The sequence below is a fragment of the Watersipora subatra genome, chromosome 4 (assembly GCF_963576615.1).
Source record: "Watersipora subatra chromosome 4, tzWatSuba1.1, whole genome shotgun sequence".
NCBI lineage: Eukaryota > Metazoa > Bryozoa > Gymnolaemata > Cheilostomatida > Watersiporidae > Watersipora > Watersipora subatra.
The window spans coordinates 25664084-25681196 of NC_088711.1; the positions used below are offsets into that span (position 1 = coordinate 25664084).

The window sequence follows — 17113 nt, forward strand, 5'->3', positions numbered from 1 at the left end:
GTCTGATAAACATGACGAGCCTGTTGGTCACCTGTGATAATCGAAAAATGCTGCAGAAATTATTCGCGCTGTTTGGCAGGAAGTATGGGTCACATGATCAGATTATGACTAGACGATTAGACCATGCCAAAACGAAACTGTAAAGTAGCGAGCATCTATATTTGATAGGGTCTTCGGTAAAACCCGAAGTGTTTGTCATAAACTAGTGCTACGAGAAGTTTTATATCGAGCCTTTTATTGGCTTTTCAATTCCCGCGAAAACATCACATGACAAACAATAACCAAATGGATCGACTACACCAGAGAAATAAACTGATTCCGATCTACGGGGGTTTCATGATGGCGGCGATTAACTGTTCGCTTTTTAGCTTTTAAGAGCTTGTAATCAAATTTCCAAATATTTTGCACCTACAACACAGCAAAGTAAGACATGGTGAATTTTTTGATACCAAATAACTGTAATGTGAATTTTGTTACAAGTCAACCTTTAATGGTGCTTTCAGATTACTTATGCTCATCCTAAAGAGTATCTATGATGGTACTAGATGAATGCTCGGATAATAAAGAAGAGTATCTATGAAGGTATTGGGTACACGATAAGTATTTGTTTATCCAACACATAAACTTGGAGTTATCTTCTACATACTGTTTTCAGAGATATATCACAAACATGGTAATTACTCCACTGGGGACTTGCGAATGAATACAATAAAAAGGTTTCTAGAGTACAATTAAAACGTTTGTTATAAGGCAAGCGTTCAATTACTATATGCTAAAACATTGACATATGTCTAAGGATCTCAGGCTATTCACTCATAGCGTACCCTAGTATGCCCTAACCAAGGTAATAACTAATGTAATTTTCCTGCAATTGGGAGAAATACGCAATTGCAATCTATGGATAGGAGCTTCTATGCATAGGTAACCAAAAAACACATAACTTTGATACCCAACATATCTATCTGTAAGCAACGATTAAATTAAAGCAGTGCACGCAAAACCTTTTGTGAGAACGTCTAAACAGCAAATATGACCATTTCACAATCGATTATTATAGTTGAACATTTCCTAAGCCTTCATGTCAATGGCAGATGAAATATGACAATATCATATAATATCGATGTATAAATTATTTATATCAGTTGCGCATATAAGTTTTGCTCTCATGAGGCACAATAGTAATTAGTAGACCGATTTCCTTCGTTCACTGCTCCCTGTGTTCACTGCTCCCTGTGTTCACTGCTCCCTGTGTTGTAGCATTCTCAATGACACAAGTTGACATTGTCAGGGAAACAATACATTCTTTTATCTGAAGCTTTTCCAGAATTGTTTTAAGGTAGCCAACATTTATTGCAAAAATATATCTTACTAATATAACTGGGCTGTGTTGCTATAGTACATAAAGTTTTAGGTACATAATGCCAAGGAATTTAAGAGCTATGTTATATATATGTTATATGTATGTTATATATATGTTATATATATGTTATATATATGTTATATATATGTTATATATATATGTTATATATATGTTATATATATGTTATATACATGTTATATATATGTTATATATATGTTATATATATGTTATATATATGTTATATTGCTATTGCAATATCAACAATGTTAAATATTACTTAAAATTTTGGTGTTATTGAATTATTTAAATAATACACAAACGTTCCATGCAAAATCTGCCATTTTAGTGGCACTTAAAATATCTATCCAAACTATTTTTAAATCTTTGCTACTTACTCCCACATGAAGTGTGTTATTGGCAGATGTACAATTAGCAGCATTTGATGCAGCATCGTGTGAAGGTCAAAGTAAGGGAGAAAATAATCTTAATTTAGTTTCAACATAAACCAAAATATGACAGAAATCATGGAGGTTTGGCGTGTGAGCAACCCCTTGAAGGTCAAGTATGATGTCTGTTATATTTTTGTATTATTTATTTATGTATTATTTTGTTAGTATTTTGCCATATTATTTATGGCATCCACATTTATTATAATCTAGCTCCAAGATATGTCACTAAGGATTTATTTTTGTTGCAAAAAAGAGCATTTCGACTCATTGCAAATCTGCATCATATTCCTGCATATATTATTCCAACGGATGATCTTTCCAAATCTCTGCATCTTCTTACTCTGCCTATGCTAAATATTTATTTTACTTCAATTCAATGTTTCAAGATTTTTCATGGTTTGTGTCCTCGTTTTTTACGTGACAGTTGCAGGTTCTCAACTCATTTCAACTTAAGTGATGTGAACAAATTGCATACAATCACCAACAATCATTTTGAAAATGTCATTGCCAGCTGCTTTAACAATCTTCCACCAAATATCCATTTTCTTAGTAGAGAAAGGCATTTTAAACACTATTTGTCAGACTATTTATTCAATTTTAATGGTTAACTGTTGCTTTTTTCCCCTTTTTTTGTTTTACTACTGTTGTATGGCCTAATTTGAAAAACATTTTTATTTGTAAAATGAAATTATTGCCAATAAAGTACTACATATATATATATATATATATATATATATATATATATATATATATATATATATATATATATATATATATATATATATATATATATATATATATATATATATATATATATATATATATATATATATATGTCTGCTTAAGTTACAGCACTGTAAGCAGAGGTTGTGCATGTTTTGAAGTGCCAGTGTTACACAAACATTAGCTCTGTGAATTTGATTGGACACGTCTGAGTTCAGTGGCAACACGTCTGAGTACAGTGGCAACACGTCTGAGTACAGTTGCAACACGTCTGAGTTCAGTGGCAACACGTCTGAGTTCAGTGGCAACACGTCTGAGTACAGTGGCAACACGCCTGAGTACAGTGGCAACACGTCTGAGTACAGTGGCAACACATCTGAGTTCAGTGGCAACACGTCTGAGTTCAGTGGCAACACGTCTGAGTACAGTGGCAACACGTCTGAGTACAGTGGCAACACGTCTGAGTACAGTGGCAACACGTCTGAGTACAGTGGCAACACGTCTGAGTTCAGTGGCAACACGTCTGAGTTCAGTGGCAACACGTCTGAGTCCAGTGGCAACGCAATCTTGGCGATTGGGACATGCTCAGTCGCGGAGAGCTATTTAAAAATAACCTTACACAAAATTTTGGTAGATTTTATCAGAAAGCAAAAGTATTTTTACATTTGCGATTGTTTTTGGTGTTTGAGTTGATCTGACTGCTCGGATGTTTATAGATTAAAATCGACAAAACTTGATCGGGGTTAAAATGCTCGGATCAATCGGAGGTGCGATTATGATGTAGTTGCAATGAGGTCGACAGAATAGAGATGTGTAACACTGCAACTTGAACACAAGAGTTGATATCAACTTTAGTAACCATAGCAACTAGTGACATCATTTTGCACGTATTTTTCTTCTGAGCGTTTTAATCTCAATCAAGTTATATCAATTTTAATCTGGAAACATCCTGACAGTCAGATCACATCAAACATCAAAAACAATCACAAATGATAGAAAAATACCGATACTTTCTGATAAAATTTTGTGCATGTTCATATTTAGGGTTGGATGTTATTCCTGTCACAATCAATGGCCTTTTTTGAGAATTCAACTCCAACCTGTTGTTTGCAGGTCAGGAGTTTTAGACCACTAGATTACAAGACCACCGGTTGTGAAATTTTCCTATCTAAGTCTCTTCAAAGATGCATCTACATGTATGCTGTTGTTACTAACAGTAAACGTCCTATACAATCTGCCCTTTGAACTTCTTACTCTCACTGACAGTACTGACTAGTGTTGGGCCGGTAAGAAGTTATCCGCTTTTACCGACACCGAGTGATTATCGGTATCCGGAAAACCAATCATTTTCAGTGACAGCTAGTTATCCGCGGCCGGTTTGATATGATCGGTATTTATCCGTGAAAGCCTATCGGTAATTGGTTATCCGGATAGATTTTTGTATTTGACAGGCTACAGCATTACCAGCGACGTGTGCGCAGGAGAATCTCCCACACAATGAGCTGCTTATGAAAGAGCTCATTTGACGTCTCGTTCACGATCGCTATGTAACTGAATGAAAAAGAAATGAGAAAAATGAAAAAGAAAAATCGCGCGTCAATTGATGTTATGATTAATTGCAAAAACGCATCTTTGAGGAACACGCTAATCAAAAAGAGTCTCTAGTGCACGTTGGCAATCACAACTTTTTTCGCAGACATTCTGAAAACACAACACATGCGAATTATATTATAACTCTTTCTTCAACGAACATTACCACGCTTACCTATAGGTATCTAGTATTATATTACGTTCTACATTGATAAAATGTAAAACATAATATACGTTTTATATTTTATCAAATATAAATCGCATATTACGTTTTATATTTGATAAAACTCCCGTTTGATATTTGATACGTTTGATATATTTATACATTTTATATTTGATTTATTCCCCCACCTGCGTTATATAAAAATGGGCAGTAGGTAAGCTGAAGTTAAACAGACACTGAAAACCATATACCGAACTACAATACGGACAAAACCGAACTTTCTTAGTTGGCAAAGGATACCGAAGATGGTAAATACCAAGGGTACCGACACCGGGAAAACCGACAAAAAAGTGCAAGGGTATCCTATCCGGCACTAAATTATATACCGGCCCAACGCTAGTGCTGACCCACTTTACATTTAAAAAGACTTCCATTTGAACACCAAATGTGAGCATTGAGCAAAAGGCAGCAGTCAGACTTTCCATACAGATTAACCGCGAATAACGTGCGCACTAGATGTGAAAGCAGAACTTATTACAGTCTGACGCAAGCGGGCAACAATGAGCAGTCTTTCTTTATAATATCATCATCTATTGATTTGTAAATAAGTGGTCTAACCTCACTCTCTTCTCTACCTTATCCCTTACGATCTTTCCTATCTTCCTTCCACATGAAGGATTCTACCAAGCAATTATAGCTATAATACCGCTATCAACTCGCTAGCAGCATACTCCTTGTTATTCTTTACTTGTCCACTTACCCGCCTGCTTATGTACACAATTATAGTTCATGGTGTTTTGTTCCTGTATATTTTACACGAATGGACTTTTTTTATTACACTTTTTTTAAGCGCGGACAGTCTTTGTATGGGGATCTGTATACTTTCAAAAAGGGCTAATAGAATTTACAGCAACTTTATGTGCCCAATTACATGTCTTTTTAAACAAGTTTTCAAATAACATAAAGATTAAGTTTTCTAGTAAAACATTTAGCTGATATATTTATAAATGATAAATACCGATGCCTAAACTGTTTTGGAAAATTGCTGTCTTTGGCAATCAGTTGGCTGATGCAGCGCTTGCAGACATCAGGTTTACATTTTATACTTAATATATCATTATAATACATTCTTATAATGTATATTCATAATATATGTTCATAATGCATATTCAAAATACATGATCATAATGTTTTTTATTATATATTCTTATAATGTATTTTTATAACATACTATTTTAACATATATTTTATAATATCTTCTTATGGTATTATTTCTAGAATTTGTAGTATGTATTCTTATAATATGTTTTATAAATTACTATTATAATATATTTCTCCATAATTCATATCACCATCTTAGCGTCTATAGAAGTTTAAGTCAGAACATCTCTGGGAGACGACTGTAATTTATAATACATCAAATATGGCAGCCTTTTGCCGTCAAAGCTATAAAGGATAGATCTATGTAATTTTTCGTATGACAAAGGATCCCTCTAGTGGAGACAACGGGAGAAAGCTGACATGTTCAGATCAAAAATTGATGTCCCGTCGATGCAATCAGCTGCAAAATTAGTGCCTGATTAGGACAGGCTCACAGCGCTTGTTTGTAATTGGCCATTTTTGTGTTATGTTTTCAATATAATATACTCTAACATAGGATACCGTTAAACCTTTATTTAAACACCACGTTGCTCAATTTTTCAACCCTTTGCTTATAGTTGTGCTCTATTAAAGATGATGTTCAAATAAAGGAGGCGTTGTATTTTCCAAACACCTCATCAAAATGTTGAGAAAATAAATTTGAGAAACCCTTTTCAGTAGTAATTCTTTATAAATGTAACCCTTTTATCTGCGAATCGAATGCCGACAAATATTTTGCACTCTCCTTTGGGCGGAGCGCCATTAACTCTTTTGGGTGCAAGAAATTTGCCAACATACCTCGGACTTGTCATAGATCTCAAAATAAATATTCTCGAGGAAGCTGATACATGTCTCTATCAGTTGATATCTATTGCTTGCAATTAACCTACGATGATCTAATGGCCTGCATTGCAATTTGCTGGAGCTTTCAAGTTTTTTATTTCATTTTAAATTTGAAGGCATATATTTATTTTATAACTATATTGAACAATGAGGCATAAAAGCTCATTGTACTCACTGATATGTTTGCTAAAGTTTGCAACAAAACTAGCTTTTTATGTGCAATAGAACAGGAATTATGAGCATCGATCCATTGTAAGCTGAGTTCAGATTACTGCAATTATGCTATCAAATAATATGCTATAAATCTGCAAATTTATATGTTATATAATAATAATCTATTAAATGCTACAAATATATATTCAAGAACAAGTGACGTAAGCAAATCATATTAATAATATACTGCAAAAACAAAAATTAACAATTTTGAAACAAAAATATTAGCACCGTTTGCTCGGCCAGTTTCGTTTTGATTGTTGTTTCCATTTTGAACCGTTTCATACTTTTCTGGCTGTTGAATAACTTCCACAGTGTCTTATGGCCTCAAATCTTCTTTTGCGCAGTTGAGCTAGTCGACATTCGCGCCCAAACAACTTTTTAGCCGAGCAAAACTTTTACGCTATGAGCTTTGCAATATACACTTTTTTAAAATAAAGAGAACACGCATGTAATCAAAATAGCCTCAAAATTTTAGCTGTGAATGTGAAAACTTTGTTCACATTCATCGAATTATCAAGACTGCGTTAGAAAAGGAACTATTATTAACCCGATACAGTTACTAACTATTTCTTACCCTGTTGCATTCAAAATTTTAATGAAGAAAAACTGTGAAGACTTGAAGTTGGAAAATTGACTTCGATACGAACAGGAAAGACAAAAGAATTGTTATTGATGTAATCGAGTCACTATTAGTACGGTTTTGCGGACACGTTTCTACTAATAATTTTTTATTATGGCTTCGTAAAGATCAGGGATGTCAAGTAGAAGTGGCGGTCAAATAGAGGTGGCATTCATATCGAAATGGCGTTCAATTAAAGAGTGGCATTCTATTTTTCAACCCTTCTCCTATAATGGCTTTATAATGGTTTTACGGTAATATATTATACTATATTATACCATAATACAACTTAATATAATAAATGTAATAAAATACAATCTAATCAGCCTCAATTCAATGTAAAACATTAAAGCTATATGTTTTTCAAAAAGACACCCGCTTAAAAACATTTAAAGGCTTCAAAGCTTGATGAGGATGAGTTGTGATCTCTTGTCATCTATTTATTATGTCACTCAGTTGTGTTAAGGTCATTTTTAAGTCATTGCATGAGCTAAGCTAACATTAGTGTGATACTACATAAAAAACTTATAAATTTCAAATAAAATATTATTTACCTGTTATACTATTCATGCTTTATCAACAGAGATACATGTAATCTCATTACCTTATAGATGGTGAAAGGCCGATGGTAATTGGGCTTCTTGATATTTTATTAAAATTATGTGCTCAATTTTAAGCATTTTTAACCTGATGTATAAAATATGCATAAAAATATTGATATTACATAATTTGAATTTAATAATGAATAAATAGGTGAAGCGCTGTTTCCCCTTTTTCATTAGCAAAATGGCAACATTTTATCACTATAACAGTAGATAACAGTATTCCATTACTAAAGTTTAGTTTAATGACATGTTTAGATAATAAATTAATACCTGAATAGATATGGGCATTTCCAAAATATTATTACATGTATTATTATTATTATTCATATAAAACAAATATCAAAAATGAAATGAATATCAGCAGTATGAAGCTATGCTACATATACAGTACTAGTGTACCGTGTCAGTATAAACCTATGGTACATATTCAGTACTAGTGTACCATGCCAGTATAAGCCTATGGTACATATACAGTACTAGTATACCATGTCAGTATAAACCTATTGTACATATACAGTACTAGTGTACCGTGTCAGTATAAACCTATTGTAAATATACAGTGCTAGTGTACCGTGTCAGTATAAACCTATGGTACATATACAGTACTAGTGTACCATGTTAGTATAAACCTATGGTACATATACAGTACTAGTATACCATGTCAGTATAAACCTATTGTACATATGCAGTACTAGTGTACCATGTCAGTATAAACCTATGATACATATTCACTATGTTTCCATGGTGCGCAGTACTGCGAAGCAGCCCCCTCCGAAGTCGAGGGGATTGTACGTTTCCATGCTGCGCAGTGGTTTTAAGCAAATTAGCCAGAGAAGAGAAATTGTATAAATCGAATTGCCTGATGGAGAAATAGAGTCGATTGTGGATACCGAACGTCATAAACGGTCTTTTTATGATTCTGTCGTCATTATACTTTTATTTACCATACACATTCACAAGGCTTTACAAACCTTAACACACTTTTTACAAAGTAATATATTTTTAATAAGTATTTTAAGTAATATATTATTTAAACGTTAATTTAGGACTTGCCACCTATTTTTCGAAAAGTGTTGGCATCGATAACAAAGTCCAGGAAAGTAATCACCTCATCATCCTCGTGAATGCAGACCATAATTAAATTTAGGTGAAAGAAGATCGGAAGAATAGAAAAAAACAAGATTAGCAGGACAACCTTTGTACTAGTTTATGGCCCACGAAGAATCCGTCTCCATGGCATGAGAGCTATGCGCAGCCACTGCGCAGTCGCTGTTTCTTTGCTGCGAATTTGCACTGGCTTCGCACTGATCAGTGCGCAGTGATTTCAGTGCGAAGACGCGGTTTCCATGATTTGGAGATAGCGCAACTCCGAAGCACTGCGCATCATGGAAACATAGTGATACAGTATTAGTGTACCATGTCAGTATAAACCTATGGTACATATACAGTACTAGTGTACCACGTCAGTATAAACCTATGGTACATATACAGTACTAGTGTACCATGTTAGTATAAACCTATGGTACATATACAGTACTAGTGTACCGTGTCAGTATAAACCTACGGTACATATACAGTACTAGTGTACCGTGTCAGTATAAACCTATGGTACATATACAGTACTAGTATACCGTGTCAGTATAAACCTATGGTACATATACAGTACTAGTGTACCACGTCAGTATAAACCTATTGTAAATATACAGTACTAGTGTACCATGTCAGTATAAACCTATGGTACATATACAGTACTAGTGTATCATGTCAGTACAAATGTAAATCCTTCAAGTTTTAACCTCAAATACTAATTTATTTATGGTGTTAATTTGTTACACAAAAAATTCTCAAAATGTGCAGACCTGAGCCTTTTTATGGCATATATTAATATAATGAAATTACATTTGGTCACAATATTAAAAACAATGAAAGCAATATTATATGTAATCATATTATATGATTCTTCGGTACGCAAAAATGCCATAATTAAACGGCTTTTTCGAATCTTGCTTTATTGATGAATTCAATGTCGAGTTTGTGTTATTTACTTGTGACAATTAAACCATAAATAGTTTGTGAAGTGAGAATATGTAGCCAAACTATTAACTCTTGATATCCGTGTATATGTCAGCTCAGAATCAAGCTGTAATCTTGGCCCAAAATAAAGACTTTCCTCTTTTGATGAGCGGAAGTAAAGATGGTGAGTTATTTAGTTAGACATCAGCTCACCCAGATTTAAATTCTAGCTGCGTTTAAACCTCTACAAGCACCCTAGATAGGCACCCTAGATAGGCACCCTAGAAGGGCATGCATGACAAAATATAAAAACAAACTATCACGGAATAGGGTATGTGATAAACGTTTATTTACATTTATCTGTAAACTCGGACCTGGACCTAGTCTCTATATACTCCTTTCAGTTGTATGTGGTCGACATGGTAATTACTCTATAGATATCCTTTCAGTTGCATGTGGTCGACATGGTAATTGCTCTATATATACTCCTTTCAGTTGTATGTGGTCGACATGGTAATTACTCTATAGATACCCTTTCAGTTGTATCTGGTCGACATGGTAATTGCTCTATAGATATCCTTTCAGTTGTATCTGGTCAACATGGTAATTACTCTACAGATACCCTTGAAGAAATTCAATGAAACATTTAAAAATATATCAAACGCATTGGTTATAAGGCAAGCATTAAGATATCATAGCCTAAAAAAGTTAAACATTTCTATAAACTTGGAGTTATCTTCTACATGCCGCTTTTAGTGATAAGCAACCGATACGGCGATTGCTTTATCAATGACCTACAAGTGAATTCGATAAAAGATTTTTCAGCGTAGACCGAGCACGTCTGTTATACGGCAACCTAAAACACTACAAGGTTTATAAAGACCTCAGGCCGACTTTCAATAGTGCATGCACTTATCCACTGTGAGCAGGTAGAGTTGTGAGGAGTTTGTGATGGTTCCACAATCGGGACCTTCTATGCCTAAAGAGCCTGAAAACATTTTTAGCCTTATAGCTTCAACCTAAATTCCCACCAGCTATTTGAAGACTTTAAAATGCATCAAATCTATTTTAAACTCAGTTTATTTCCAGCGGATGGGTGCGAATCAACTTTCAAAATAAGGCAACGCAGTTGGCAGCTTGTTTTATAGAGGGATTCAGCAGAGGATGCTTTGGCTCCCAATAGTTGCTAGCACTACGTGCTTGTCTATTTTGGACGAAGTATTCTATTTGTCTTCAAGTAGTAACTAGCTAATAATGATTCGCTAAACGTAGACGCCAGGAATTAATCTACGAGTATGAAATAATCCCTCTTCAGCTATTTCCTGTCTCATTACGTACAGCGGTGCTCACTTATCCGCTGCGCATACAAATGCCTGAAAAGTCGTAGGTCAAGTTGGTCAAGTTTCTCCTTAGGCTCCCCGCCGATCATAGGAAGTCAGATCAAGATATAGACCAAAGAAAAATTCGGTTGAACAATTCTTTGAACCTTTTACCTTATCCTAAACTTGCTTGCTTTTGCTTTGGGTTGAATATTTCAAAATCCTGCGTAAACTATGCCCAGAATATTTGTATTTATCCATCCATACTATATCGCTTTCTATTCCATGACACCAACATACTACACTCACCATCGTATGCTTCAGTTTATGAACTTTCTGTTACAATACACTACAATTCACTAACCCGACTCCTCAGCAATACTATTAGATTACCAACTTTTAAAACATTTTTGTTCAACTCACTCAATATTTCCTGATTTCTTTCTTTGGCATGTAATGAAGAAATCATACTGTTGATTATTAATGCAAATAGAAAGTTATGCTTACATATACACTGTACCAAAAGGTTTCTGTACGCAGGTCAAAGTTGATTTCCATCAAACTAGCTAGTGGTCTAACCTGATGCATGTTGCTGACCATGTGGTCGTACAAAGAGGCTGACACGCTCACATCTTTCATGCTAACTTTTTATCCAGTGAGCATTCTTGGTAATATTTTTCCCCTGCAGCACAATCTCTAATGATTCTTATATCTAAATGATCTTATTTTCTATAACTATTTAAAGTAATGGTGGGCATCGCTTGAACTTTGAACTCTGTCACTGCCTGCCTCGCTTTAAATCATCTTTTAAATAACTTGATTAAAAACAAACTGGAGAGTTTTCATTCAGTTAGAGCTCGTTTATGTTGTATCCCTAACACGAATGACAGGCCGATATCATGCTTACAAGGTAAAAGATTGCAAGCGGTGATAACAATGGACTTCAGGGCTGAAATAAGTAAGAAAGGAAATCAAAGGGCGTATGAGTGGGCTGAAACTAGTGGGTGGGTTTAGATAAACAATTGTATGTATGCATAAGTTTTTATTGGTATTGGTGATCATCAACAAGATGATGTTCTTTGTTACATGACAAAGAAAAATGAGAAGACAGAAATCAGGAATTATTGAGTGAGTTTAACAAAAAGTGTATTAAAAATTGGTCATCTAATAGTATTGCGGAGGAGTCGGGTTAGTGAATTGTAGGTTGCAGTAACAGAAAATTCATAAACTAAAACATATGATGATTGGATGGATTATGTTAATGTTATGGAATAGAAAACAATGTTTATCATATGTGAAGGGATAAATATAAATATTCTGAAGATAGTTTACGCAGGAATTTAAAAACTGTAACACACATTTAGAAACGAGCATGTTTTGGATAATAATAGTTTGGGAAAGTAATGTTCGCAGTGCAATAAAAACTGTTGTAAAAAGTTTGTAGACAAAGAAATTGTATCCATGGTTAACTACAGTAGTCGGGTTAATTGGGTTACTATGGTTACTTGGGCATAAAAAGTGCATAAGTTAGCATGTCAGCTGTTTGCAATGTATAAAGGGATTACTGCAGGGGAAATAAATGCGCAGGTATATAATCTACATATCATCTCTGTATTCAATATTTACATAACAACATTCTGTTTAGATTGTAATTGCACCATTCGATGGCTACTCAATGCGACTGGGTCCAGCTCAGCTATTGAATAAGTAGATAGATCCACTACTAACTAACTACTAGCTGTTGCATACCGTCCCTTAGGATTAGGCTAATTTAATACACTGGTCAAACTCAAACAGACATTAACTCATGTCGACGACAAATGAACATAACAAGTGCATTTTTAACGACCATGTTCTAGACACTTGACCGACATAACTTGATGTTAATTTGATTGCCAAGCGTGTGCCCAAAATTAGCTCTACTGGTCAGACAAACATTTTGTATTTGATGTTTCTCCAGAGGTCAGCATTAATGTTTGCGGCAGCTGAATTGAATATTCAGGCTTTTTCATAAAAAACTCGAAAGTAATATTTCGATGTAAAGTGTTCATTGATGTAAACGATTCAAAATTTTTTATTTTAGAAAAAAAATGCAAAACAGTAAAACTATTTCACTCTTTTCTTTCTCAAAATTATGCATTAGAAACAACATCCAAGTGCATGGCAAAACATTTTTTGATATGTCAGCTTCACCTCTGACCTTTAGATAATTTAATAATGAGAAATGAACAGTAATAACAAGTTAATAAACTAATAACAGTGATAATAACAATAGTACTAGCAAGCCTTTGTCCTTGTTATCATTATAACATCAGCTGAGCAAAAATCAGTGCTGTTGACAGCACTGATATATTTTTTTTTTAAATAACACTATTTTAGATAGCTAGCTAACATCGGCATCACTCATAATTGGCCACTCTTTACACAGGAAATGTATGAATCGTTTGCTCATTAAACCTCTCTGCTAGTAGTTAGTTTGAATAAGATGTACATACTGCGGTAACAGCGACAACTGCTGCAATACCAATCACTAAAGGCTCTAAACTTTTACACACGCATAGAGGGGTAGAATATTTGGCATCAAAATTTGATCTCTCTGCTTGTGTTTTGCAATCATGTGGTCAAACATTTCAAATTTTTTGTTGTGAGTAAATTTTGCAGCTCCAAACCTTATGTTGGATAAATTTATTTCGTTTCCTTCGCTTTATTAAATTTGTTGCACATCGCTAGAGGTGCTAAAAGCTATTGCGAGTGGCCAGACTCGGTCATATAAAGCCCCGGGTCTCATCTTGGAAAGAGCAATCACCTTATACCCGTGTTTATGAAGGAGATTGCCATGTACAGTTTAATTGGCTACGCTGCCCGCTCAAATACCTCACTTCGAGGAGCATTGGCATATTTGAATTCATATCTATGCAAACATCATAGGTCATCAGAGACTGGTGACCAAAGGTCAACTGGTCCAGAACAATGAATAATTTATGTTTGTATCTCTTAACCTACTGGGCTCTGGCGTGAATGGGGAGGAGAAAAAGGGAAGTTTGTTTGTCAGTCATTACCTCAAAATAAATTACCACTCTACTTGAACTATACCTAGTTCAAACAAGGATGAATTTTTTATGAAATACGGCAAAACAAAATATTGGTTTCATAAAGCAGTCACCCCTCCCCAAAATTTTTTTCGCTATTTTATTCAACTCACCAACAGCTAATGATAATGCATTTCTTACGTTCTTGCAAACAGGAAGGCGACAGAAGCTATAACTACCTAGTCATATCGATCCTTACCTTAAAGATTTTACAAAACCTGACTGTGCTTGACCGCCCACATCGCCTCATTTCAGTCAAAAGAATTTTTTGCTACAAGATTTTGTTGGAGATTTGTCCTTGTGTGACCTAGACATCAACCTTCACAGCTCTAACTAAAACATCGCACAAGCTAATTGGAGAACTCAATGCTGATGGCCAATCACGGCAGCACAAGCCTAGCCTGCATGCCGTGCCTTTTTTTATAAATTTTATAGTTTGCATGTTCAGTGCATTTTCATGCTTCGAATGGATTCGAAGTTGATTTCGCCCTGAATCGTAGAAATAGTAAAATATGAACTCATCCGACGCCATTTCGCAGTACTATTTGACATCACAGAAATTCATACTGCTGATAGATCTGAACTCATTCGACGCCATTTCGCAGTACTATTTGACATCACAGAAATGCATACTGCTGATAGATCTGAATCGATAATACTCGGCAAACTGGCGCCAGTGGAGGTGAAAAGATTTCAGCGTACTTCAGCCTGGAACCATGCGGGTCTCTGCTTTGGAGACGTTCTACTGCTACTTACTAACACTTCTGCGTGACTTTTTGCCTTTACATTACCATTTACATGCCAAGGAGGAGTTGCTCTACAGAATGAAAAAACAATTACTTTTTAAATCTGGTAATTCACTAAGCAAGAATTAAAAAGTGACTATGACCCAAATGTGAGTCTATTTTGAACGCATCTGAAACATGGAAACATAGTGATTGGCTAATTACATTAGAGGTTCACGACTCTCTTCAAATATCGTTTTCCACACTTGTTAGTCGCCCAAAGAATTACTGCCATGCCGTGTTTTTCATTTACTCTAAATTTAATATTTGTCTGACTAGAAGACTTTCAAAGTGTTTGTAATAGAATTATTTAATTTAACGCACCAAAGAAATATGTTTACGCAATCGAAGAAAATTAGTAGCTAAAAGACATCCTGTAGAAGAAATTTTGCGCTGCGTGCTTAATGAAGACAACATTTACAGTAATCTAGGATGTGAGAAAAAGTGGAGAAGAGTAATTAGAGATGAGATGGTAGTAATTGATTTAGGCAGAGAAGGCACTGAAAGTGGCTGGGTGCATGCACCGCAGGCACATAATGGAAGGTTTGAGCCAAGGAAAAGCCATAGCTAATATTTCTAGCAGCGCTCTAGAGAGCGTACTGATTATGCAATGCGTGTAATAATCAGCCATTCATTTCCGTTCTGCAGTAGTAGATGTCTGCTGCCTCGAGCTATTTGCTCTGAGCTCTACAGCATCTAAAGCTTCAATTCTCATTGATTTGGTGTCAAATTTGGTTTAGTTCAATGAAGTGCAGTGCACTTTCATTACGCTTAACAAAAGCCCTTTATGACAGCAAGATGAACGAAAGCTTCTCCAAACAATATATGTTTCTTCTCCAACCTTACCTCCATCTGCATAAGTTTCGCAGCCATATCCGTCTTGCAAGCCTGTGGTCCAGGTTCCTTCGTATTTCGCACCGCTGGTTACGCTGTGTCTAATGCCATACCGACCTTTAAATCCTTGCGTCCATTCTCCTTTATATATCCATTTATCTTTGCGCTCCATGCCCAGACCGTGTCTCTTTCCCTGCATCCATTGGCCTTGGTAATTGTTTCCGGAAGGCCATGTGTAAATTCCGCATGATTCAAAGCCATATGCCCACTGTCCACAATACTCTCCTTGTCCCTTTGGTCCCGTGCACACCCCATGCCCATGCGCCTTGCCGTCCTCCCATCCCCCGCAGTAGGTGCCCCCGTCCTCAAAGTCGTAACGTCCCCCACCTGGAGCTGGTGATACAGGATGGTTTCCTGGTAGAGTCGAGGTGGATGAGTGATGACCTGACATCTATCTAAATATAATGATAGTCGTATTAAGACGCAAGCAGACTAACAACTTACATCTGACCTATATTACCGACTGACTTAGTAAGTGTATCAATTTTTAACACTTCATTGTATGTAGGTATAACTTTTGATTGGCATTAGTATTTTTCATTAGAAAAGAAAGAAAGAAAAAAATGAAAAGACAGAAATCAGGAATTATTGAGTGAGTTTTACTAAATTGTTTTAAAATTTGGTATTCTAGTAGTATTGTGGAGGGGTCGGGAGAGTGAATTGAATGCCATAGTAACAGAAAGTTCATAAACAGTGTAGCGCACAGTTGGCCAGTGATATGAGTAAACCATCATCAGGCAGCAAGCCTGCTCAGCTGTTAGTTAATAAATAGCTTGGTGCTCAGTTATAACTGTGTCAAGTAGTATCCTAATAAAATAGATTAGTTAATGGTCGTTATAAAAATCCTCAGTCTTGCAGAACTCTTATTTGCCTAACAATAAAAATATTTTCATCATTATTTCTGCTGATGTTTCATCTTAAAATAGTTTAAGTGTCAGAACCAAGTGCATTGTATTTGAAGATGAAAGGGCATAACCTCTGGTAATATCATGCAGGTATGCAGACACAGTAATAACACTTCCCTTAAGCCTGCTTCCCATATACTCGCAAGCACCCGCGACAGCACAGCAAGGCTATCAGCGGTGAACTGTGAACCCGCACACCGAGTTCCGCTGGTATTTGCTGGCGGTCAACGCAAGAGTTCAGCGCTGTTCAACTTTCGCGAAGAGCGCAGGCAAAACCTTCCCAAAATGCACTGTATAGGTGAAGGTCAGCACTTTCGAGACGGTATGGCTAGTGGCCAGTTTTATGCGATCACTAGTGCCGCAGCTTTATGTGAACATTAGCCGCCAAGCCTAGCGCCGC

At 35.6% G+C, this 17113-nt stretch overlaps 1 protein-coding gene across 1 annotated transcript in view; it reads right to left on the reverse strand.

The window, feature by feature from the left end:
• The window catches only part of LOC137395167 (junctophilin-1-like), a 46364-nt gene that overhangs the window by 20362 nt on the left and 8889 nt on the right, over positions 1-17113 (reverse strand). The window contains exon 2 of the mRNA XM_068081994.1: positions 15761-16203. Coding sequence (XP_067938095.1) covers positions 15761-16199 — 439 coding nt within the window. The 5' untranslated portion in view covers positions 16200-16203. The remainder of the gene's footprint in view (positions 1-15760; positions 16204-17113) is intronic.